General features: G+C 38.2%; 1 protein-coding gene across 1 annotated transcript; it reads right to left on the bottom strand.

Moving 5' to 3' along the window:
• Nucleotides 1-765: 765 nt before the first annotated feature.
• On the bottom strand, nucleotides 766-24,857 carry LOC136831050 (zinc finger BED domain-containing protein 4-like). The gene is made up of 2 exons (XM_067090996.1): nucleotides 24,501-24,857; nucleotides 766-1,747 (listed from the first exon to the last, which is right to left on the bottom strand). The coding sequence occupies exons 1-2, from the start codon at nucleotides 24,855-24,857 to the stop codon at nucleotides 863-865; spliced, it is 1,242 nt and encodes a 413-aa protein (XP_066947097.1). The 3' UTR covers nucleotides 766-862.
• Between the last annotated feature and the right edge of the window lie 80 nt (nucleotides 24,858-24,937).

Genomic DNA, 24,937 nt, shown 5'->3' with positions numbered 1-24,937 from the left:
AGAGGAATCATTAAAATAATGATATTAAGGGTAAAAATGCTTCTTTAATTGATAATTAGAACCTGAGATATATGAAGTATTACTAAGAATTTCACTTACAGTCTCAAAATATAATGGTATTTTTGCTAGCTATTTGAGTATGATGATATTTGCTTTCCTTTATTGCTGAATTTTGATGAAAAACAATTTTCTTTTGAGATCAAAATGTGAAACAATGAAATAGCCCTGTGAAATTAAATGTAGAAAATTTTAAATAAAAAATGCTCTTGAAGCTACAGCACAAAGAGATAAGTTTTATAGATATAATGTGACCATTATAATATAGCCTACAGGGCCTAACATAAAAATGATAATTTTTGTCATTCAATGAAATCTGAACATGAAGCATTTAAAATAACGGTATCCACTCATAAAAAGTTTTCCTAAAGCTTTGAATTTTTTATGGATGTCATTTATAATAAGCTATAAAGAAAAAAAGCAAGACCTTCATTAGATGCTTCAGCCATGAAAAGAAGCAAGACCTTCATTAGATGCTTCAGCCATGAAAAGAAATACATATACTGTATACATTTCTACAGAAAAAGAAACACTCAACTGAAACTGCTCTTTGAAATCACACTGCCAATATAAACTAAAAAAAAAGTCCATTTTTGCCAATACTGATAACTTTTTCAATTGTTGATAAAAAAGAAACGCTGAGCCTGCATCTCTTTCACGAAACTTAAAAGAAAGGTACTGACAGTTCACATTGAAACAAAACATTAACTTTGGCCCAAAATTATTAATGAAATTGCCTCTCAAAAAGGTTAAACTTTCTAGTCTGAATCGGTATCATTGCCTGAGGAGTGATCTAGTTCGGAACCTAAATCTTCTTCCGAGTCTTCTGAAGAATAATCCTGGAGTGAAGATTTTCCTTTAAGCTTGATGCAGAGGAGCATCTTGACGATGATGGCTTTTCTTTTTGTGAAAGGGGAGCATCTGCTAATGTTGATGGCCGTGGAGTAGAAGTTTGATGAAGTTTTTCATCTAATGTCAAATGACGAGCGACATATACAAGTTTGGCAGCCCTATCTGTTGACAGACGGTTGCGATCAGAGGAATGGATATGCGAGTGGCGACTGAATGACCGTTCAACCGAGGCATTGGTTGGGGGCAAATTTAATATTCCAGTGGCCACTTTTGAAAGTTGTGTGTGGCTGCACATACCATTCCACCAGGAGGTAGGGCTACACTGGTCCACACTTTGCCAGATGAAGAGTTTACTAAATAATTTTTCCTTTGCCCTAAACTCAGCTATTTCTCCCAAAACCTTTTTCTCATCTATACTTGGCATCCTTAAGGCTACTTCATATGCCGATTCAATCGCATCAACTGCCTCTTCATCACTTATGTGACATCCTCTATAACGGGGGTCCAGTAAGTTAGCAGCCAGGTGAACTTTCTGTACAAGCCACTCTCGTCTCTTGGAGACAACTTCTTTAAGGAGAGATTCCTCACTTTGGAGGACTGGAGAGTTTGGCAACTGCTCATCAAAGGAACTTTGCAAATCATGAAAAACCATGACAATTGAAAGATACTGATCATCGCCTTCAATCATAGTTATTGCAGTTGCTACTGGTTTTAGTAACTGAAGATATCCTGCAATCTTGTCCCAGAAAACTTCTGAGAGTAGAGTATCCTTTGCACTCTTTTCTAACCCTTTCTTAGCCTCCTCATCAATTGCCAACTTCTGTAGTGTATGCTTGTACTACAGTCATGAATAATTATTTCAAAGACAACTTTACTTTCTTTCATATTTACCTTCTCCTATGCATGATAACTACACTGCCAGTCAGGTCATGCTTATGCTGCTGCCAAACGCATGATGTTCTACGCATATTTTATGAGATTAAGCAGGGTACAGATATAAAAGACAAGTTTATACAGCATTTTCTGAGATGATGAAGCTGTTTTAATGATAAATTTCTAAATTAAATTAACTTCTAGTAATGTAAAAGTACAACTCTAGATGTTTGCCCAGCCAACTACAGCCTATTTGTGGCAGTTGCCACTTAGGCAACTTAATCATGTTGGTAAATATAATGAAAATGGGCCTAAAGTTCAACTCTTTTATTTGGAAATCATAACTTGCCTATAGTATATAGAAGGATATATATTTGCTTACAATATTAAGTAAATATTTCATTGCTGTATTCAAGTGACTTATGTTAAAATTAAATGACCATAGCCATAGGGCTATTTGCTTGCAACAAACTCTCTGGGCTGCTAACCACAGTTGTTGCCAAATTGACAGCACATACAGTAATAATCAAGTAATATGATAGTTAAAGACTATACTTAGTATTTGTATTTCCTATCCTTTACATTAATGTGTTAGAGAGAGACAGAGAGAGATATGAGGGTGAGACGGGGTGGGTGGGCCCAGGGGAGGGGAGAAGCTACTAGACCCCAGTCCCAGTGGCACCATTTGTGAGTGGATGAAACCAACATGTTCATAATGAAAATGGGTCAAGATAACATTTCATGCAAAGTGGGATAGTTACAAATATCTATGTATGGTGTAAGGTGTAGAACATTTTCAGCTTCAATACAATACTGATGAAATATGTAGGATACTTCTTAACCCTGTCATTGGGTGGATAAAGCAAAGAATAACATTAAATGATGCAGACAGTGAGGGGAGCATTATAGCATACCCAAATGTTATGAGGCTGGGGAGCCCACTACCTGTGTACAGTAAGTATGAAATCTTTTGGTCATGATTTTTCCAACTGGTTTTCATTTCATAAGTTATTTAAATATGATGTTACAGTTCTCTAACATTACTGAAAATAACTGTCTTAATTGACACAGACACACTTCACAATTATGTGGCTAACTCCTTAAGACAGTAGCTCCAGTGGTTCCATATTTACTTCCCTCTTCAAACAATTTCCATTGTCCTATCACAACTAACATAGATGAATATAAAGTATAAAGTGATCATTCATTATCAATTTTTTCATGGAAATACACTGAGTCTACACTAGCATTCGTATTCCCCCCCCCACAAAAATAAAATATAATAATAATAAAAAAAGAATGGAATGCTTTCCAATAATGAGCAAAGCTCACATATTTCTTGTACTGGTCACTGAATATCACTGGAACTGTAATTTCTTCAACTTATATCACAGTTATCACCTCTTATACCAAACACATTAACATTCCACACTCTCCAAGCACAACTACTAGCACTGCTATGTGATGCACCCAATCCCATTTACTCTGCCTCTGGTCCCTTTATGATACCAGGAGGGTACAAGTTCACTTTGAACATGTTTGATACAGAGCAGCAAGACTGTTGCTAAATAAATTACTTTCTGGGTTTTTGACCCTCATATGGTTTTCACACGGTCACACCTCTCTGCTTGTCCTAAATTCCTAATGCATCCAAGTTACAAGAAATAACTGCTACCATTATTTCATGTTTTAACTATATACTGATATGTAAATATAAGGCACATTTACCTTGGTTCTGGAACCTATCTCATTGATAAGAGTTCCATACAAGTAACAGTTTAACATGTTTAACACCTAAAAGTACATGTACCATACATATCTGTAAGGAGCTATTGCCCTTCGTAGGGTTTTCTTACCTCTCTTCCTATCTTGAACTCTTCATGCATTGAAAATCTTTAGATTTAGCTTCTAATGTGGGTTTAAGATATGATTGAGAAATTGCAGTAGAATATGTTTGATAACTGAATATACTAATGATCAAATGTGAAATGTTAATATGATTGCAACACTAATTTATGGTACTCATAAAACTCAATCTCATATGGTTGAGGTGAATTTTTCTAATATCATAATTTCTATTTTCACACAGATTTTTCTTTCTAGTGCTAAATTGCCTTGTTACCCAAGCTTAGAGTATCTTTGTCAGAATAACATTAGCATGAATGAATGTGCTATGTTTGGACAGTACGGCATCTTATTCCCCTAGCCAAACAAGAAGATCTAGTACATGTAATTAAAAAATTTCAATACCCAGATGTATAATAAATTACAGGGAATAATTGTATGTGTATATTATGGATAATATAAGCACAGTCAGACATTGTGTGTGGCTTAGGAAGCAACAGAATGTGAAAAAATGCAGAAAACTGAAAAAAACCAAATTTGACTTGTTTTTTTCGCAAAAAAAAAAGTAAAAAAAAAAAACGCTTGTTTTTTTGTTCCACAACCCTAGTTATGGTACATCCATATTTCAGTCAGAGAAATTACCAGATTATGCAGAATCTTGTTTAACAGATCCCAAACTGTTGTCTTTATCAAAATACTTCAAACAAGGGTTGGGAGCCTAATCTGTTGGATCTTTGGGTAAAAGAGATGTGGTTGCCTAAAAAATGACAGAAACACATCAGCTTCTTGGCAATGCGGGCTGTCTACTTAGGCCTCCAAGCATTTGTTACAGCCTTCTCAAATCAATACATCGGGGTCCTGTCCAACAATACTGGCCCCATTTTTACCTGGAGTTTCAAGGAAGTACAAAGTCAGAGTCCCCTTGTCGTCTGGTAGTTTAGATCTTTGCTTGCCTGGGAATTCACAATGCGTTGGTGGACGCTCAGCAGGAGCTGTAAATTCTTTCCTAAGAGTTGTCTCTTCACTTGGCTGTCTGCAAGACTGTCTGGCAGGTATGAGCATTTCTGGGCTCGACCTGTGTCACCCAGTGAAATAATCCATTAGCACTGATTTCTAGGTATAGGTATTGCTAAGTATACCAGAGAAAAGCTAACCATAATGCCAGGGTTACGACCCCTGGATCGAACGCCATTAAATGGTGTCGTTATACACAAGGGGTGAGTGGTTGCCACTACCACAGGTCTCCGTCCTATAGATCTCTCCGATCTCAAAACCCCGAAAAGTGAGGGGCCGTTCTAAACCTCATCCTCCGCACCCAGCTAACCACCACCCCGGCCGCCATCTTATAAACATTCCAATTTAGCACGCTTTCAGAATCACACCGTGTTTTTTCTTGGTGTCGTGTTTTTGGGTTTTTTACTGTTTCGGCATGTCTTCCCACCCAGAATTCCCGCCATCTAAGTTGAGTACCATTTCCTTTTGGTTTTTTATTACAGAGGCATATAATTTGACTGTTCATATATTGTTTATCAGGTTAAATAATGCTACGCAGCCGGGCGTGGGCTGTGTCTGCCTCTGCCATGCTTAACACTCAGTCTTCGCATGTTATTAGCAGGAAGTTCTGCTAGTTTTTTCTCCATGCTCCATTCCTTTGGAGCCTTATTTGTAGAAATTACCATTTCGCTGATAGGAGGCTTGGGAGCCCGTATCTGACTGATCTAGGCTAGGGATGGAGGTATTCCCCTCCCCCTTTTTCTGATCATAAATTTCTCCCTTTTCCACTGGTTTCCTTCCTCCACCAGCGAATTGGTACCTTCTAGATGGTGGTATTGTTATGCTCATGATCATAACTGATGTGTACGAAGATGGATGACATGTCTATTCTTGGATTAGTTTATATGTGATTTGGCGTCAGAGGCGGCCATCTTGGGTATCCCCGCTTCCCGTATATCGGTTGTTCTTTGGCCCTCTCTGCCGCTGAGTCACTTTTGTATTCATAAGTATATATCTTTAAGTATATATAATTTTAAAACTTTTCATCGAATGGTCCCCCCTTTTTTATGTTAGTACTCTTGATGTCAGGTAGTTTATTCGATTAGGTTTAGCCTAGCCTACTCGACCGTACCGTGATCGGTTTCGGAGAGTTAGGCTGGACAGGATAGGCGCTTTTCACGATGCTCCTGCTACCTAGCTCACCTGACCAGGCCGTCTTGAGGTTTTGGAGGGAGTTGTTAGGTTTGTGAGGCAGTTCCTCGTTCTCTCTTGGCCCACCTGACCAGGCCGTTAGGTTTTGGACAGTGAGGTTAGGCTAGTGAGGGAGTTACTCTTCCCCCTTAGCCCACCTGACCAGGCCGTGAGGTCTTGGAGGGTGAGGTTAGAATATTGAAGGGTCTCCTCAATTCATAGTCTTCCAACTGACCAGGCTGTCGGTTTTGGAGGGTGTGGCCAGGTTATGCGAGGTTCCTCTTCCCCCCCCCCTCACCTGTAGCACTCATCCTGGCCTTCGAAGTTTTGGTTTTGGAGGGTAGGCTGGGATCGCAGGTGGCACAGGTTTTTTCGTGTATGTAGCCTAGTCCTTCTTTACCTGATCAGTTAGCTTTTGGCGAGCAACCTAGGCTTCTTCCTAGCAGAGGGAAACCGATCGCTTGCGTTCGGCACCCCGTGGGGAGTTTTCATTCGGCTTCCAGAGGGTGCTACCCACCCGTCTGGTCGCAGTTCGCCAGGTTTCCGCCACTCTGCTACCTTTCCCCTATCGGGCGGTGTTTCGTTTGCTCGCTTTCCACAGTTATAGCTGGAGCGTCGAACACTGTCCCAGGGATGCAATCATGAGTTCCGCTATGTTCAGTCTCCGCCAGGTTAGTCGGATCTTTCGTTGTTATCGTCCCTGATGACAAGCATGTTTCATCACCCATAAATCTGTGTATTAGTCTTGTACTGCCGGATTCAATTCCGGTGGGTTTTGCCCGATGACACGCATGTTTCATCACTCATAATCTACGTTAAGGTAGCCTATTACCGCCGGACTTACTTCGGCGGGCCTTGCCTTGATGTTACTCATGTACCGCCATTCCACTTACAGATGGTACGCTGTCAGGAGCCAGGGTGCACAGCGGTTCTCCAACAACCCTGTGGACACGAGGTGTGCAGGTCGCACTCCAGCTGCTCGGTCCACGTTGGGGACCTGATCGTCTGGCACCCAGATGACTGTGAAGTCTGCTACGCTCTGCACGAGCTAGTGGTGGATGAGTCAGTAAGTTTTAAGAGACCGCTATCCTTTAGTCTCTTTTTGACTTTAATGATTTATATAGACATATACGGGTAATTGGAGAACATTCTCAGTAAATCCTGCCCTTTCTTACAGTCTGACCGGATCATCCGTGACTCTTCGCTGTCGACCCTGAGGGTCTGGGTTGGCGGATTTGGGAGGAACGTTGCGTCTGGCAACCCTTACGTCTTGTCGGAGGAGATCTGCAATCTCCTCTACCCCGGAGCCTGGATCTCTGCTGCAGTGCCGGCGGAATTGGCTGCCCCTATCATTGAGAGGATCCGGGAAGAGACGCAACCCTCCCAAGAAGACAACCTGTGCGGAGAGGTGACAGAAGAGGTGGTGGCTATCAACATCCACCTCGAACCGATGAGCGTGGACGTGGACCACCAGGTAGAAGGTAAGGTGGTAAGTGAGGCAGGGGGAGAGAGTTTTGGTAGTCCCCTTTTTGGTTCCCCTTCTTCCTTTCAAGGGTTTCCTAAACCAGCTATCCTTGAGGACAGATCTAGGTCCGTTGTCCCCAAGGTGAAATCCTTGAAAAAGAAGGACTTACCAAAGTCCTCTAGACCTAAAAGGTCTAATCCGTCAGCCCCTTGGGGTCGTCACTGGCTCTTAAACCAGTGGCGTCCACTAGTAAGGCTTCTCCCCCAACCATAGGGTCGAGATCCAGGGTATCCAAGGCTAATCCTCCACAGCCTAACTTTGACCCTCAGGCCTTTGCCGAACTTCTGATGCAGAAGTTGGACTCTAGGGTTGAAGCTAGGATTCAAGACCTTTCTTCCCAGCTTGCTTCAAGCTTGGAGACCTCTGGTCAGTCGGTGCTGTCATCGGCACAAAGGATGCAGGCCCAGGAAAGCTTGCTCTCCGGATTTATCCAATCCAGAGCAGTACAGCACTCTCACGTTGTTCCGGATGCCTCCAGACTGCCCCCCTTTGATAAGGGGAACCCGTGGTGGCTGGCTCTTCACGGCCCCCTGCATAATGATACCCTGACCATTGAGGGCTTGGGCACTCGTCATCTGGAAGAACTGGAGTTCTTTCCACCCGACCTGGTGCCTCCCTACCCAGGCTATGCCAGGCTAACAGAGGAAGCCTGGATTAGATCAGACAAGGTCCCGAAGGAAACAGTTATCTTTCCTAGGGACCAAGCCCAATCCACCCTGATGCACGCTCTCACTGACTGGGAGTGCGAGAATACCAAGCTTACTCCCTTTAATGGGACTTTTATGATGTTTGCGGAAGGTGACTCCATCCCTACCCCCTGCACGACTAAGATCGCAGTGTTGACTAGTCAGGCGGGAATAGAGGGCAAACCGCTGCCTCAACTCCGGGAGATAGATCCCACCTCCCTTCTTTTCCCCGGGGATTCTGAATTCTGGTCGGGAGCTCCGGCTACGTTCACGGTGGGTAAACTTGACCCCGAGTGTGCCTCCACCCTGTTCAGTGAACAGCTTCCCAGGATTCCGGAGGTCCTTCTGAAGGCGGAGTTTGAGATTAAGTGCAGGTTGAGTCCCTCCCTGCATTCCATCACCATTAGAGAGGTAACAGCGTTAACTTACGCTGACGAACCTCTGTTCCAGGTCTTGACAAAATCACTGCTAGCGTCATTTCAATCGGACCTGTATGACTTTGTAGTGGCGAGACAAAACTGCAGAAAGCATATCTTCGCAGACGCCACTATCAGACATGAGCCCAATAGACTCATGAAGAGTTCTATCTGGGGACCTAACATCTTCCCTGAGGATGAGGTCAATAATGTTCTGGCGGAGGCAACCAGAGCAAATCAAAGTCTTCGCTCCCGCTGGGGTCTCCCTTTTAAAAGGAAATTCACCGAGACCTCCGGACCTCAATCCAGGGAAAAGAAAAGGTTCAGAAAATACTGTATAGGAAACCCCAGGCTCAAACTATGCCTCAGGCTGTACCGGTCTCTCAGATCGGACAGCCTTCCACTTCCAAAGCTCAGCCTCAGCAACAGTTCGTACTGATGCAGCCGGCTCAGCAAACCCCTGCTCCGCCAGCCTTCGTAGCGTCCCCAGCCTTCAACGCTTCGTTTGAAAGCCAAGGGGCGTTTCGAGGCTACAACAGGCATGCGAGGGGGAGCAGAGCCAGAGCTGCCTACAGAGGTAGGGCTTCAACTAGACCTCTCTCCCGTGGAAGAGGAGGCCGAGGAGGCAGAGGAAATAAGTCCTCTTCCATCCAATGAGTCTCCTCAGGTAGGCGGGAGGTTATATCTCTTCCGGGACCATTGGACCTTCAGTCCATGGGCCCACAGCATAGTTTCAAAAGGTCTGGGATGGAGCTGGAGCTGGAGCTGAGGGCCTCCTCCACCAGTCAGATTCCATCAACCTCCATCCAAAGACTTACTGGCCTTTGTCAAAGACCTTCTTCAAAAGAAGGCAATAAAGAAAGTCAGACACCTGAAATTTCAGGGCCGTCTGTTCAGTGTCCCGAAGAAAGACTCAATCCAGCAAAGAGTAATTCTAGACTTGTCTCGTCTCAATTTATACATTCACTGCGACAAGTTTCGCATGCTTACAATCTCGCAGGTGCGAACACTACTTCCCCGTGGGGCCGTCACCACCTCTATAGATCTTTCAGACGCATATTATCACGTCCCGATTGCGAGAAACTTCTCTCCTTACTTAGGGTTCAGACTAGGGAAACAAGCATACTCGTTCAGAGTCATGCCATTCGGGCTCAACATAGCGCCCAGGATTTTTACCAAACTGGCAGAGACAGTAGTCCAACAGCTACGGGCCCAAGGGATTATGTTAGCCGCATACCTGGACGATTGGATAATCTGGGCATCCAACGCCAAGGAATGTCGAAGAGCAACATTCATAGTGATCAGCTTCCTGGAATCCTTAGGTTTTCAAATAAACAGGAAGAAATCCCGTCTAATTCCGGAGGCTCAGTTTCAATGGTTAGGAATACAGTGGGATCTAAACACACACAAACTGTCACTTCCACCAGCCAAAAGGAGGGAAATAGCCAAAGCTACCAGGCAGTTCCTCAAAAACAAAAGAGCCTCTCGTCATTGCCCAGGAAAGAGTCCTGGGTTCTCTTCAGTTCAAGCGTCAGTGACAGATTTGCTGCTGAAAGCCAAACTGAAGGATATAAACAGAGTATGGCGGAGACGAGCCAACAGCAGGAACAGAGACAAAATGTCTCTAATTCCGCCAGTGTTGAGGATGAGGCCTCGACCGTGGTCAACAGTCAAGAGTTTGTCAAGGTCAGTGCCTCTCCAATTTCCCCCTCCATCATTAGTGATCCATACGGATGCTTCCCTGAGTGGGTGGGGAGGATACTCCCAACACAAGAAAGTTCAAGGAACGTGGTCAACTGTATTCTGCCAGTTCCATATCAACATTCTAGAAGCAATGGCAGTATTTCTAACACTAAAGAAGCTACGTCCAACCAGACAGATTCATATCAGATTGGTACTGGACAGTGCAGTAGTTGTGCATTGTATAAACAGAGGGGGCTCCAAGTCGAGTCATATCAATCAGGTAATGATTGCAATTTTCTCTCTGGCAAGGAAACATCTTTGGCACCTGTCAGCTACCCATCTGGCAGGTGTTCGGAATGTCATTGCAGATTCACTATCCAGGACAACTCCGCTGGAGTCGGAATGGTCATTGGACAAAGCATCATTCGAGTGGATTTGTCTTCAGGTACCGGTCTCCAGGTGGACCTGTTTGCCACAGAGAGCAACCACAAGCTTCCGTGTTACGTTGCTCCCAATCTAGACCCTCTAGCTCACTCCACGGATGCCATGTCAATAGACTGGAACAGGTGGCAAAGGATCTATCTGTTTCCACCAATAAACCTATTAATGAAAGTTCTGCACAAACTCAGATCATTCAAAGGTCAAGTAGCACTTGTAGCACCCAACTGGCCAAAGAGCAATTGGTTTTCTCTTCTTCTAGAGTTGAAACTCCGGCACAAACAAATCCCCAGTCCAAGGTTGACACAAGTAGTACAAACTCGGACTGTGTCAGCTTCCTCAAGAATTCTGAATGCCCTAGCTTTATGGACTTCATGAAGTTTGCAGCTCAGAAAGACGCTAACATTGATCCTATTAATACACTGTTCATAGAATCAGACAAGAGGGAATCTACTCTCAGACAATATGACTCAGCAGTTAAAAAGTTAGCATTATTTTTGAGGGAATCTGAAGCTCAGGAAATGACCATGAAACTAGCAATTTCTTTCTTCAGATCATTATTTGAGAAAGGATTGGCCTCTAGTACTATTACTACAGCAAAATCTGCTTTAAGAAAAATATTTTTACATGGCTTCAATATTAACCTTACAGACTCATATTTTTCACAATTCCTAAAGCATGCGCTCGTCTTTAGACCAGCAACCCGTCCACACAAGGTTTCCTGGTTCTTAAATGACGTACTTAAATTAGCATCAGACACTGATAATGAATTATGTTCATACTCGAGTCTGTTAAGGAAAACGTTATTTCTAGTAAGTCTAGCCTCAGGGGCTAGAATTTCTGAACTGTCTGCTCTCTAGAGAACCGAACCATGTTGATTTCCTCCCGTCAGGAGAAGTTCTGTTGTCTCCGGATCTCAAGTTTCTAGCAAAGAATGAGGATCCACAAAATAGATGGTCTCCTTGGAAGGTTATTCCCTTCCACAGGATCTGTCCTTACGTCCAGTTAACACTTTAAAAGCTTATTTAAATAGAACTTCTAATAGAACGTCTGGCCCTCTTTTTGTTAGGAAAACGGAGGAACCATTTCCTTAAAGGCCATCAGGCAACAAATACTGTATTTCATTAAGCAAGCAAACCGGATTCAGTACCTAGGGTACATGATATTCGGCGTGGCCACCTCAGCTAATTATTTTCATAATATGAATTTTGATGACCTTAAAAAGTACACGGGCTGGAAATCACCAACAGTGTTCAAACGCCACTATCTTAAGTCTCTAGAGGCCCTTAAATACTCCACAGTGGCTGCAGGAAGTACTGTTCCCCCAGCCCTAGACTAGTTTATGTAACCTTAGTTTATCCTGTTGTTTATTTCTCTCTCGCCTACCTGCCTTGCCCTCTAACCTTTAGGCCAGGCCTGCTTCACAGCCTGACTCCTGGCCGTTTCATGGATTTCCTGTTGTAATCTTTTGTTAGCCTTAAGTGTCTTGGTGTTAATTATTTTATGATTTAGACTGTGTGCCCTATAATGTTAATTATGTTTATTATGTTTTTATTATAAATGTTTTGGGTTATTAAAACACAGTAATTTTCTCATAGTTTTATTTAGCTCCATTAAGGTAATTCTTAGAGGACTCCACCAAGCTTTTGTATGGCTGATTCTCTGTCACGATTTCACTGGGTGACACAGGTCGAGCCCAGAAAAGGGATTTTGACAAAGGAAAAATCTATTTCTGGGGAAGACCTGTGTCACCCAGTGACCCATCCCTGTACTTCCTTTTTCCCTCCCGAGTGGCATACCAAGCTTGGGAGGTGCTAATTTGGGATGTTTATAAGATGGCGGCCGGGGTGGTGGTTAGCTGGGTGCGGAGGATGAGGTTTAGAATGGCCCCTCACTTTTCGGGGTTTTGAGATCGGAGAGATCTATAGGACGGAGACCTGTGGTAGTGGCAACCACTCACCCCTTGTGTATAACGACACCATCTAATGGCGTTCGATCCAGGGGTCGTAACCCTGGCATTATGGTTAGCTTTTCTCTGGTATACTTAGCAATACCTATACCTAGAAATCAGTGCTAATGGATTATTTCACTGGGTGACACAGGTCTTCCCCCAGAAATAGATTTTTCCTTTGTCAAAATCCCTTTTTTGGATGGTTATGAAAACAAAGTTATGAAAAAGTGTAGCTGTTTCAGGCTATCCTTCCAAGAGGAAAGCATTATGGGATTGTCCATGGCAATATATGAATCTACAAACCACTCTTGTTTTGGCCAAAAGGGGAGCAGTAAACATCATCCAGGAAGCCACTGAACCTACTCAAAACTTCAACAGCACCTGACACAGAAGGCTGAACATGGTAAGGCATAAATGCCACAAGTGTTCCAGACCTGGAGCATGACATCCATCACCCAAACTGCTGGGTCCAGTGGTAGAGAATAATAAATTAGCAGCCTTACCATTCCACAATGTGGCACACAGATCCAACCACATCCTATTGAATATCATATATTAATTAGCATTATCCCTATCATTAATACTTGCAAGCTACAAACCCACTGGAAAAGTTAATTACAATTATATATGGAGACCAAGCACTCTAATAGATGGGAATTTCTAAAAAAAAAAAAAAGGTTAAGTACTGTACAAAAACTCTAAAAATTCAGGAAAAATGAGAATCATCATGTCAACAGTATACAGCATACAGAGTAAACTCGACTCTTGGACATGCAAGAGCAAGGGAACTTCATTCTGCCAGTGGTGAGAAAGGCTGGGCCTGGGCAGGAGTTATTGCAGACTAATGTTCACACCCTAAAGGATGTTATATATCATCCACGAGCTTGGACCAAAGTATCTTCATTCTGTGTTCTTTACAGGGCAAGTAGTGAGAATATGGCCAGAGCAGGAATACCCATAGACATAACTCTTAACAATCTCACCAGAATGGTTTGATTTTAAGTAGTCCTGGGCCAAAAGATTTTTGCCTGTAGATGTTAAGAAACTTCGGAATTTTCCCAAAATAAAAGTAAGTTGTTTATGACAAACTGTACTACTTCAAAGCATGGAATTTCATATCATGGGTTTCTGGGTGATTACATTTCTGTTGTGTAAGGTAACAACAGATAACTAAAACAACACATTTATGTCAATGAGATGCACACAATCCATGGCATCGAATCCTCAACCATCAAGAAGTGGCACTGATGTGACAGCAGCTGCAATTAACACTACCTATGACTATGAATATAAATGGCAGACTTCCTTCTATGCAAAAAGTTTATTTCTGTCAAATGATAGAATTTTAATACTGAATATAAATATATTTCTTCCTTAGGCAGCAATACAGTAATATTGTATTCAATTACAAATTTATGGAAAAAACTTGTAACAGGCTATAAATAAAACTTACCACTTTATAAAAATTAATTTTTTTTAAAACATACATTATTTATATAAATACAGGGTTACTGTTTTAACAATTCACGATGCAGGTTCACTCCACTCTTCTACTTTCATGCATAATACAATTAAAAATAATCAAGATCTTTGCTCAATTTAGAATGCACACAGGGGCTTCAGTTTCAAGTTCTTCATCCAAAAACATTGCATACCTCAGATTCAGTTCCTCAAGGACACAGCAGTCCTTATAACATCTGACTTATTGCACATTCAACAATGTTATCTATCCTCTATAGATGGGTAAGTCTTTCCATCCCTATATATATTCCTTCAAATTTCCAAATATCCAATGTGGACTTTCTTATTCCTCTTTGTTATCTTGAAGAAATACACCCATGCTTACACAGAGGAAGTATGAGATTTTTCAACAATGAATAACACATTATCAATACAGTATCTGTATGGGAACAAAATAAATTTTCTTCAGCATTCTACAGTCCATTACACCAGTCAATACAATGACAAACTATCATATTTTTTAATCAAGAATTTACTTTGACCTGAATAAAAAATGGAATGAATGCAGAAAATATAATGGATATCAGAGTATTTCCACCATCTATGAACCATACTCTTATAACCATCCCTTTCAGGATAATGCCACTTCATTATCAAACATCAGGATACTTTAATTTCAGAATTAACAATGCATGGAATGAATGAACATTGCTAAAAAGCTAATACAGGCACTTGCAATAACTTCCGTATTTTGCTATAATATTACAATGATCTTTTCAACAATATAACATACATGTCCTAATTTTACAAATACACTTCAGCCATTCAGTTAAAACAGGATATAATCCCTCATTTTCCTTTTCTATTTGTACTGATAATATTTCTCTCTAAATAAATTCAAATGAAAATTTTACTGGATTTTTCTGACATCTTTTCCTCCAAATTAAGGATCTCAGCCACAATAATCTGCCTACTGATAATTTTACAGTGCTGCAATTATAAGGATGATATCTTAGTGGATCCTAAAATAATAATAAAAGGGTACCTTCTTTCTTTTACAGTACTCGTATTTTCTAATCTTGAAATTTAACTGCCATGCAAATAATGAAACACAACAATTCTAAATGCATAAAATTTACTGGCCTGTAAAATTGAACTAGTTTATATGTAAAAACAAAATAATTTCCTTGCAACTCCCCACCTACAGTATCTCCAGCGTGATTACTGTGTTTCTTGTTTTAATTGGTTACATATACAGTAGAGTATACACAGAAGTTATAGTAATAAAATGTTTTTTCTTGTACAGCTTTAACAAGTGCAATAACCAATGCATGTAGCATCAATTAATTCCCAAGTCTAATCTTGTATCTTAAAATATAATTTTGATTGATATTCACTCTTGCAGCCTTCATCACAAAACACAACTAAACCATATGAACAACTTACTTACAAAGGCAACTTAAGTATAGTAACTTCAACATGCATTAGTGAAATCATACAAAGTACTTAAAGCAATCATACAAAGCTACTTAAAGGACTTTATTCACAAAAGAGTATACAAGCCAAGGCTATCAAACAATACTTTAATACTAAAATACAAGGAACAAGTACACTTGGCACTTAATCTAGACTCATTTTAAGGAAAATTTTTTTTAAATAGTTTGGCAGAAAATAAGCACTGCAAGAAATAAATTTTGGGGGCAATAAAGAGACACACTCGAGTATCTCTTAACTGCTGTAAAACCTCCTCTCGTAAGGAATAACTTACTCATTTCCTGATGATCTCTTCTAAAGGAACCGGAATTAAAGATGAAATAACTTTGCTTTCATAGTAAATAGAAACGTCAACCACTCAATTACATATCCATTATTTTTCCATTACCACTATTTTCTAAACAATTCCAATCAGTCTTAGTCAGCAGTCTAAACAAAATCAACATTAGTACTTGAGACTTGCATGTGGGAAGGCTTAGAGGGACTGGTGTGTCTAGTAAATATTTACCTATAACACTAACGTAGCTTAATCACTGTATAATATGGCACATAAAAACTAAAGCAAAAGAGTCATTAAAAAGCAAGAAACCCCGTACACAAAACTGAACAACTACCAATCATTGCCAGCTAACATAATAGCATTAAAATTCTTACTTATGGCACTTAGGAGTCCTATCTAAATACCTAACACAATAATCCTGGACTGAGACTCCTAAGTTTTGTTTAGATTCACTAGGAATACCACAGCTGTATTCAATCACAACTAGTACACCATTGGCAAAAAAGAGGTAGGGCATAATCACAAAAATAGATATGGATACCTACCCAGTAAGGCACAATGTAGAGAGTTCATGACAGTAAACAAATACTGCACTACTCTTTTCTATGAACAGCAGACATTATAAAATCTTAGAAAAAAGAAAGACCAATGTCTAATATGTCCTTCAGAAACACCAAAATAAAGAAATCTTAGTACAAGGCATAAGTTGTACCATGAACCTTCTCAACCTAAAACAGTAAAAATTTTGAAACACTCAAAAAATCTTAAGAGCATTCATACAGCCCTGAGCCCTGTTCAAGGATAATGGAATGCAAAAAATTAAAACTGCAGTTCACATCCAGGTAACCCAGAAATAGGAGGGGATGGCCACAACTCAACAAATTCATCACTTGTATGAATCAAGTGATAAATCTAACATGCAGTAATGTTTTCACGATTTGCAAAATAAAAATAAACAAGGACAATCCCTAAGAAAACAAGATTAGGGTCAAATTAAAAAAAAACCTGGCAGAAAAAACATGAGGAAAACCCTCAACACATTAAAAGTTAGATCAACAAGTAATTCAAATTTACTGTAACAGATTAGGGCAATGAAAGACTAAATCATTGCTCTATGATCTTCTTCCTATAAAATGGCTGATCTTTTCCCATCCCTTAAAGCCTTAGTCGGATGACAACGCCATACCCTCTAAAATCACTTGACGGACTTAATCATGTTTTAAGAAACTGCTGCAAAACAATTTATAATAAAACATAATTTTTTGTGAAAATACAGTGATTTTGCTTTCCAGTTTCATCACCTCACTCATTTAAGGACTTACTATTAAAATCACCTAAAGAGCTTACCTGCTGAGGTTCACAGGTAGCCTTAGCATTAGGGTTACCTATAGACTTTCAATTTTTAGTACAGTTTACTAACTCCTCCTTATTTTACAATCCCTTGAACTCTTTGCCTGATATATTCATTAGAGTGATATTCATTACAGTGCTTCTATTCTCTCTCATTTATATATACACACAGGGGCAGCATACTCCACCTATTTTCATATAATAATGCACTGAAAAGTGTAACTTAAAAGAGAGGGAGGACTGGTATATCCTAGCAATCAGTAAATCACATATCCCCATACCAGCACAGACTGCAGTATCATGTCCCTGAATACTGAAAACCCTTGTATGAAAACAAGTCACTACTGCTTCACGTTAAATGTTACTGACTTCCATATCTTATCATGCTGTTAATGTAATGAATTTGCAATTAGTTTTCCCAAACTTTCCTTGCACTTTAGGGAGGACAAGGGTGATGCATGGCTTTGCCATATCAAATGTTCCTAATCAATATGCCTGGTGTCTGAATACACTAAGAACTTAAACCATGCTAAGATATTCAGTGGTAGATTTTCTTTTTCCAATATTAAGATCCCATAATATTTTTGGTTAAGTTATTGTACAAAGCTTTTTTATTTAAACTTGTTGCCAGTCCTCTTATAGAATTCACAGTCAAGTGAAGCTGTCCTTAGGGCACATAGAGATGCCTCCTCAGATGAAGGTCATCAAACAAGCACCATTGAGGGAACTCAAAACAGAAATTTTCATCCACAGGCTACAAGGATTGTTCATAGTATACTGAGGCACTTTCCAGAGAAAATGCACACAATGGTCATTTAACTGATGCTGGAAAAGCATTGCAACATACTGCTAAAGCACCAGGCATATCAGAAAGAACAAACAATAGGATGTACAAGAAACACAAGACAAATTCGGCAGTGATTTTTCTGGAATGGAATACAAATAAAGGCTTAAAACAGACTTCCATGACTATGATGAGTATTTGGCACTGATCTGTATTAGATTTCTTAGCATGGATGGAAGAACTGACAATGGATAAGATCAAAGATAACTTTAAAGAAAACGTTGGGTACACTGATTGCAGAGAATCTTTGCATAAAATTGTTCCTTATACTGGATTTCAAAATGCCATCAAAAGAAAATTTCTGTTTTAGAGGGAAATAATGAAATAACTACCAAAACCAATCAGATGTTAAGAGCCTTACGTACACCTGGATGAAGTGTGGATAAATTGCAATCACTCTGCTGGGAATCCTGAACAGATAGGCTACCTTTTCTCCTGGAAAAGGTACTGTAGTCACTTGATCATCCTTCAAGCTACCACTAAAGAGTTTTTTCTAAATTGCATATTAATATTTCAAGCTAAAAATGACAGTAAGTACCACAATCAAGTGAGCCATACAATTGTTAAAAAATGGTTCACATCCCAATTAAAACCAAATACACTACAATTATCTGTGATAATAAAGGATAATGCACCTTACCACTCTCTCCAAATTGACAAACACACTTAGAAACTTGTATGAGTAAGATCAGATTTGATCTTTCTATAATACAGATGTCCTGACAATGGCAAACAAAACCAATTCACTATATTTTCTAACTCAGCAGAATAAATCAATTCCCTATACATCTGACAAGCAAGATTTTTCATCCTCAATTAAAAACCTATTGAAGCCTTTCAAGAGTATCTTACACACTGAATAGATCAAAACAACAGAAAGTCAGCAGACCTATCAAAAGATAAGCCAACCTATCAAATTCTTTAGCCGTTTTTTATGCAACAAAAAATTAGCCTGACAAGCATTTCACAAACTTAACCTATTCTAAATTCCCAGTCGTATTTCAGAAGAGAGCTAACCTGCATTTAAAGCTGTAATATAAAAGTTGCATCTCTTGGTATAAGTTAGTAAGTCAGTTACATACTACAAATGGATGAAAAATTTCAATTGGCTCCCAAAAAATACTTTTTAATAGCAGTATGTATACCAGCTACCAAAGTATGCAAATGAATTATTCCTCTCTTCCACAGTATAGTATGTTAAAAGATAAAGTTCCAAATAAAACTGAAAGTATGGCTTAGGTCATGATTCTAAAAGTCAACAATCATCCTGGTGTTGAGAAAAAGGTAACTCTGCTGATATGTTAATGCACCTTGAAAACATCTAATTTATAGCAACATTAGTGGATGATATTTTTTTTCACAGGGAATTAGGCACAAGACAAGCTCTATCTAAAATTCTGAGTACCTACAAAGATTCCCCCCTTGATAGATGAAACTAAAATTTACTTCCTACTCCCAGTCTCACTCTTAACATTACCAACTATCTTCCCCTCCTTGCACAAAATATTCAGGACAAAATTGAATTTCCTAGACTGTGGAGAGAAAAAACCAAGATAAGTTTGATGATAACATAACAGATATGGTCTTGAGACCAGAAGCAGAATCATGGCTAGAATGGATAAAGATGATTGAAATCAACCAGCCCTTAAAAGTAACAATCTTCTGTTAAATAAGATGAAAGAAAAGGCCTGAAGATATTTCCCCATTAAATTAAATACATAACTTTTAAGGGTAAGCTACTGAGATATAATAAAATCACAGTAAAAATGAAAAACTATAACATAATGGAATCTTAAGTTCATTAGCAATAACAAAAGGAAATGAACTAACATTACCAGCATTTATTGTTCTTCTATTCATGATTTTTGTTTGTGAAGACTTGACGCATTTAGCTAAAATATTGATCTATGGACATCTGCAATATTTAGCATTTTCAGAATTGAAAGGTAAACACAAGCCTGAAAAAAGTTCATGATTTTTTTAAATCTATTAATCACCAAATGACCTTTAAAAATTTAAGGTGATATATAACAAAAAAAAAAGCTTCTGAAGACCAAAAAGACATGCATGACAGGTTTCTCATTTCACTAGACTTTCTCATCAACACTTGAAAAGATGGTCTAAACCAGTGGTCTTCAACCTGTTGGCCACAGGTTGGTTCTAAGGTGGGCCATGGACATCTAAGGTAGAACATGAGAAAACTAAAAATAAAAAATAGAAATATTAAAAAAAAATTTAATCTACCCAACTAAATGATCATGGACCATCAGATTATATACTAAATGTGTACATACATACATACATACATACATACATACATACATACATACATATATATATATATATATATATATATATATATATATATATATATATATATATATATATATATATATATATGATGATTATTATCACTTTTGTACATGATTCATTTATCACACATTACCACAGGTGAAAAATAAGAAAGCAGGGTGTAGGTCCTGACCGGTTTCGACTTTATTTCAAAGCCATTGACGAAGGACTGATACAGAGTGTGAGAAGTCACAAATATATATACTACAAGAACAGTACTGACGAACATACACAACCGTTACAGGCTCCATATCCCCACTCAGGCCGGTGTCGAGTAGGGTGGCCTTTAAAACTCATTTGGCTAAAAATCACAATAGACTGTCAGGGGACATTGCTGATAAACAGACCATACCCCACCTCAGATCCACACCTGACAGGTGTCATGGAGTTTCCAAACTCCGCCTCCATGACACCTGTCAGGTGTGGATCTGAGGTGATATGGTCTGTTTATCAGCAATGTCCCCTGAGAGTCTATTGTGATTTTTAGCCAAATGAGTTTTAAAACCACTCCTACCTCTTTCGGCCTGAGTGGGGATATGGAGCCTGTAACGGCTTGTGTATGTTCGTCAGTACTGTTCTTGTAGTATATATATTTGTGACTTCACACACTCTGTATCAGTCCTTCACAATGGCTTGGAAATAAAGTCGAAACCGGTCAGACCTACACCCTGCTTATTTTTCACCTGTGGTAATGTGTGATATATATATATATATATATATATATATATATATATATATATATATATATATATATATATACAGGCGGTCCCCGGTTTACGACGGGGGTTCCGTTCTTGCGCCGCGTCGTAACCCGAAAATCGTCGTAAGCCGGAAAATCGTCGAAAATCGTCAAAAATCATAAGAAAATCTTACTTTTAATGCTCTGGGTGCATTGAAAACGATGTAAACTGCATTATTATTGAGTTTTACATAAAAACCTTCAAATTATGATTATTCTGCCGTTTTGGGGCCATATTTCTTCCGTCGGATCGGCGACGACGTCGTAACCCCGGAACATGCATCGTAAGCTGGGAAATAATTTCTGATGAATATATTTGAAAAGCGTCGTAACCTCGGAACCGTCATGAAACCGGGACTGCTGTATATATATATATATATATATATATATATATATATATATATATATATATATATATATATATATATATATATATATATATATATATATATATATATATATGTAAAAATCACAATAGATGCACAATAGATGCAACTTCAGTATATATTAACGCATCATCGGGGACACGAATGAGACACGGATGTAAAGAAAGTTACAAAGTAAACAAAAGAACAAGAATACCAGATGGTCAGTTGTCAAAGGGTAATAAACAGAATTATCCTGGATTAACTTTCTGTTTATTAACCTTTGACAACTGGCCATCTGGTATTCTTGTTCATTTTGTTTACTTTGTAACCTCCTTTATATCTGTCTCTCATTCGTGCCCCAACGATGCATTAATAAACATGAAAGCGCTTGGTACTGAACTTCTGCCTGTCATTTTCCTGTGGGATTTGCTTATATATTTGCTATATATATATATATATATATATATATATATATATATATATATATATATATATATATATATATATATATATATATATATATATATATATATAATATAAATACCGAACTTGCAAGTAATTTGAGTTGCGCTAAATTCACAGACACATAAACTTTTCATTGGAACCTAACTAACACACGAGTTTTTCACAGGCACGCGAACATTTGCAAATACAGAGAAACCCTGCAAAAGTGTTTGTTTAATTTTTTATGTAATTTATATGTTTTCAAGCTTCAATGTGTAAATTAAATAACAATAAATAATAAAAGTTATAATTTTCATTAAGCCCTTTGTTGGCCGACTCGGTAGAGCTTCAGACTGTCATTCGATGGGCCGGAGTTCAATTCCCGAGGCCGGCTGATGAAGAGTTAGAGGAATTTATTTCTGGTGATAGAAATTCATTTCTCGCTATAATGTGGTTCGGATTCCACAATAAGCTGTAGGTCCCGTTGCTAAGTAACCAAATGGTTCTTAGCCACGTAAAATAAGTCTAATCCTTCGAGCCAGCCCTAGGAGAGCTGTTAATCAGCTCAGTGGTCTGGTAAAACTAAGGTATACTTACTTTTTTCTCTCTCTCTCTCTCTTTTACTGAGATGAGAGAATTATTATGACACATGTTCATGTTTATTTGTTTTGTATGATAAATAAATTTTTTACCTAATAATAAGTACTAATTTTCAAATATTAATATATTAAATAATAATAATAATAATAATAATAATAATAATAATAATAATAATAATAATAATATACTTGTATTACAAAATTTGTGATACATATTTTAAACAAACAAATATTTTTCCCTCATCTTCTGTAAGAAGCTCGAAGGCAAAAAGCTGTCAGACATGTCACTTTAACATGACAAGAAGGGGTACTGTTGCTGATTAGTGGTCAAAGGTTTCTTGTAATTCCCTCTCTCTCTCTCTGTCCGTAATAATTCATTTTCACTCTCTTTAAGTAAGGACAACTGTTATCTCTTTCCCTCTGTGTCCACAATAATTCATAAAAAATTTCACTCTCTTAAGTAGGGACAACTGTTATCTCTCTCTCTCTCTCTCTCTCTTTCGTAGTTAGCGCAACCTACGTATTACTGTTTCTCTGTATGTCTTTAAATGTACAGTAGATAATTTGAAATTGATCTAATTTTACCTGTACTGTTTACAAACTGTAAACAAGCTATTCTAAAACATAGAGACAGAGCATTTCAGAACAAAGAGAAAGAGACAGAATAAAAAAGTTCTTAAAAACAAGGTTGAGAAGACTTCTGAAGATAGATCAGTGTAATGGGGGAAGAGAGAAATAGTATACTAATCATCATACTCTCCTATATTCTTACATTAACCATTTATTTATTTTTTTAAGGGCAATGTATTAAGCTAACTTGTAAATGAAATTACAGTAACTTTAATTTCATTTAAAAGCTAGTTTAATACTGAATTTCCTTCTTTTGATATCTAATGTAAGAATAACTCTCTCTCTCTCATGTTATTCTCTCTGTCTCCTCAATAATTCATAAATAATTTAACTTGATATTTCAACTAAGGACAATATCTCTCTCTCTCTCTCTCTCATGTTATTCTCTGTCTCCTTAATAATTGATAAATAATTTCTCTCTCCTAAGTAAGGACAACCCTTATCTCTCTCTCTCTCTCTCATTTATAGTTAGTGCTCACACATTTTTACAACTTATTATTTTCTCTGTATGTCTTTACCTGTACAATAGATAGTTTAAATTGATCTAATTTTACCTGTACCATCTACAAAGTGTAAATGCGCTAGTGTGGCAAATACGTTCTAAAACATAGAGACATAATAACTAAGAGTTGTATAAGTCAAAATAAAAAACACTGTCTGTTCACCAAAAAAAGCATTTCAGAACAAAGAGAAAGAGATGCAGAATAAAGAAGTTATTAAAAAGAAGTTGAGAAGCTTCTAAAAATAGATCGGTCGGAAGGGGGGAGAGAGAAATTCTCTTCCAACTCTATTTTTATATCAACCATATATTTCTTTTTTTTAAGGGTAATGTAAAAAGCTAACTTTTAAATGAAATTACAGTAATTTTAATTTCATTTAAAAGTTAACTTAATAATTTGGGAACATGATTAGGGTCATATTTAGTGTTTAAACTTTACAAATAAGCATTTAATAGCCTTTTTAGAGACCGTGCCAAACTTACGAGAAAATTCACCTTGCGCAAGGGGTTCTGGAACCTAAACTTGTGTAAGTTCGGGTATGACTGTATATATATATATATATATATATATATATATATATATATATATATATATATATATATATATATATATATATATATATATATATATATATATATATATATATATATATATATATATATATATATATATATTATATATATAAAATATATATATATATATATATATATATATATATATATATATATATATATATATATATATATATATATATATATATATATATACATATATATATGTACAGTAAAACTTTAGTCCGCCCTCACTCAACTCAAAACATGTCAACATAACTAAACTACATATAGGCTAATAACAACACAATTCTAAGTCTAAATTACCTTTATTAGTATTCACTAATATTTAGTAGGACAACCCTTACGTTTAATCACCTCCTTCAGTCGTTTTGGTACAGACAAGGCCAAATTATGAAGCATTTCCTTCGGGATGTTGTTCCAAGATGCGCGGATTTCTGCCTCCAGCTTTGGAACAGACGACACATCTTTGTCTTGTAGATCCCTCTTTACGATCTCCCATAAGTTTTCTATTGGGCTAATGTCAGGGCTATTACCAGGCCAATCATTGATGAAGGGAACTTCGCAATCCTGAAGCCACTGAGTGACAGATTTAGCCGTGTGAGCCCTGGCGCCATCCTGCTGAAAACATGTGGCACCCGTATCCTCGAATGCATCAGGCAAAATGTCACACATCAACTCCAAATAATTATACTGGTTAACTTTTTCATTCATTTTCATTTAAAGACATGAAGCTTGGCTACACCATGACCAGTAAAAGCTCCCCAAACCATGAATCAGGGTGTTTGACAGTC

Source organism: Macrobrachium rosenbergii, chromosome 48 (assembly GCF_040412425.1).
Source record: "Macrobrachium rosenbergii isolate ZJJX-2024 chromosome 48, ASM4041242v1, whole genome shotgun sequence".
Classification (NCBI taxonomy): domain Eukaryota; kingdom Metazoa; phylum Arthropoda; class Malacostraca; order Decapoda; family Palaemonidae; genus Macrobrachium; species Macrobrachium rosenbergii.
This window is presented reverse-complemented; position numbering and strand designations above follow the sequence as displayed.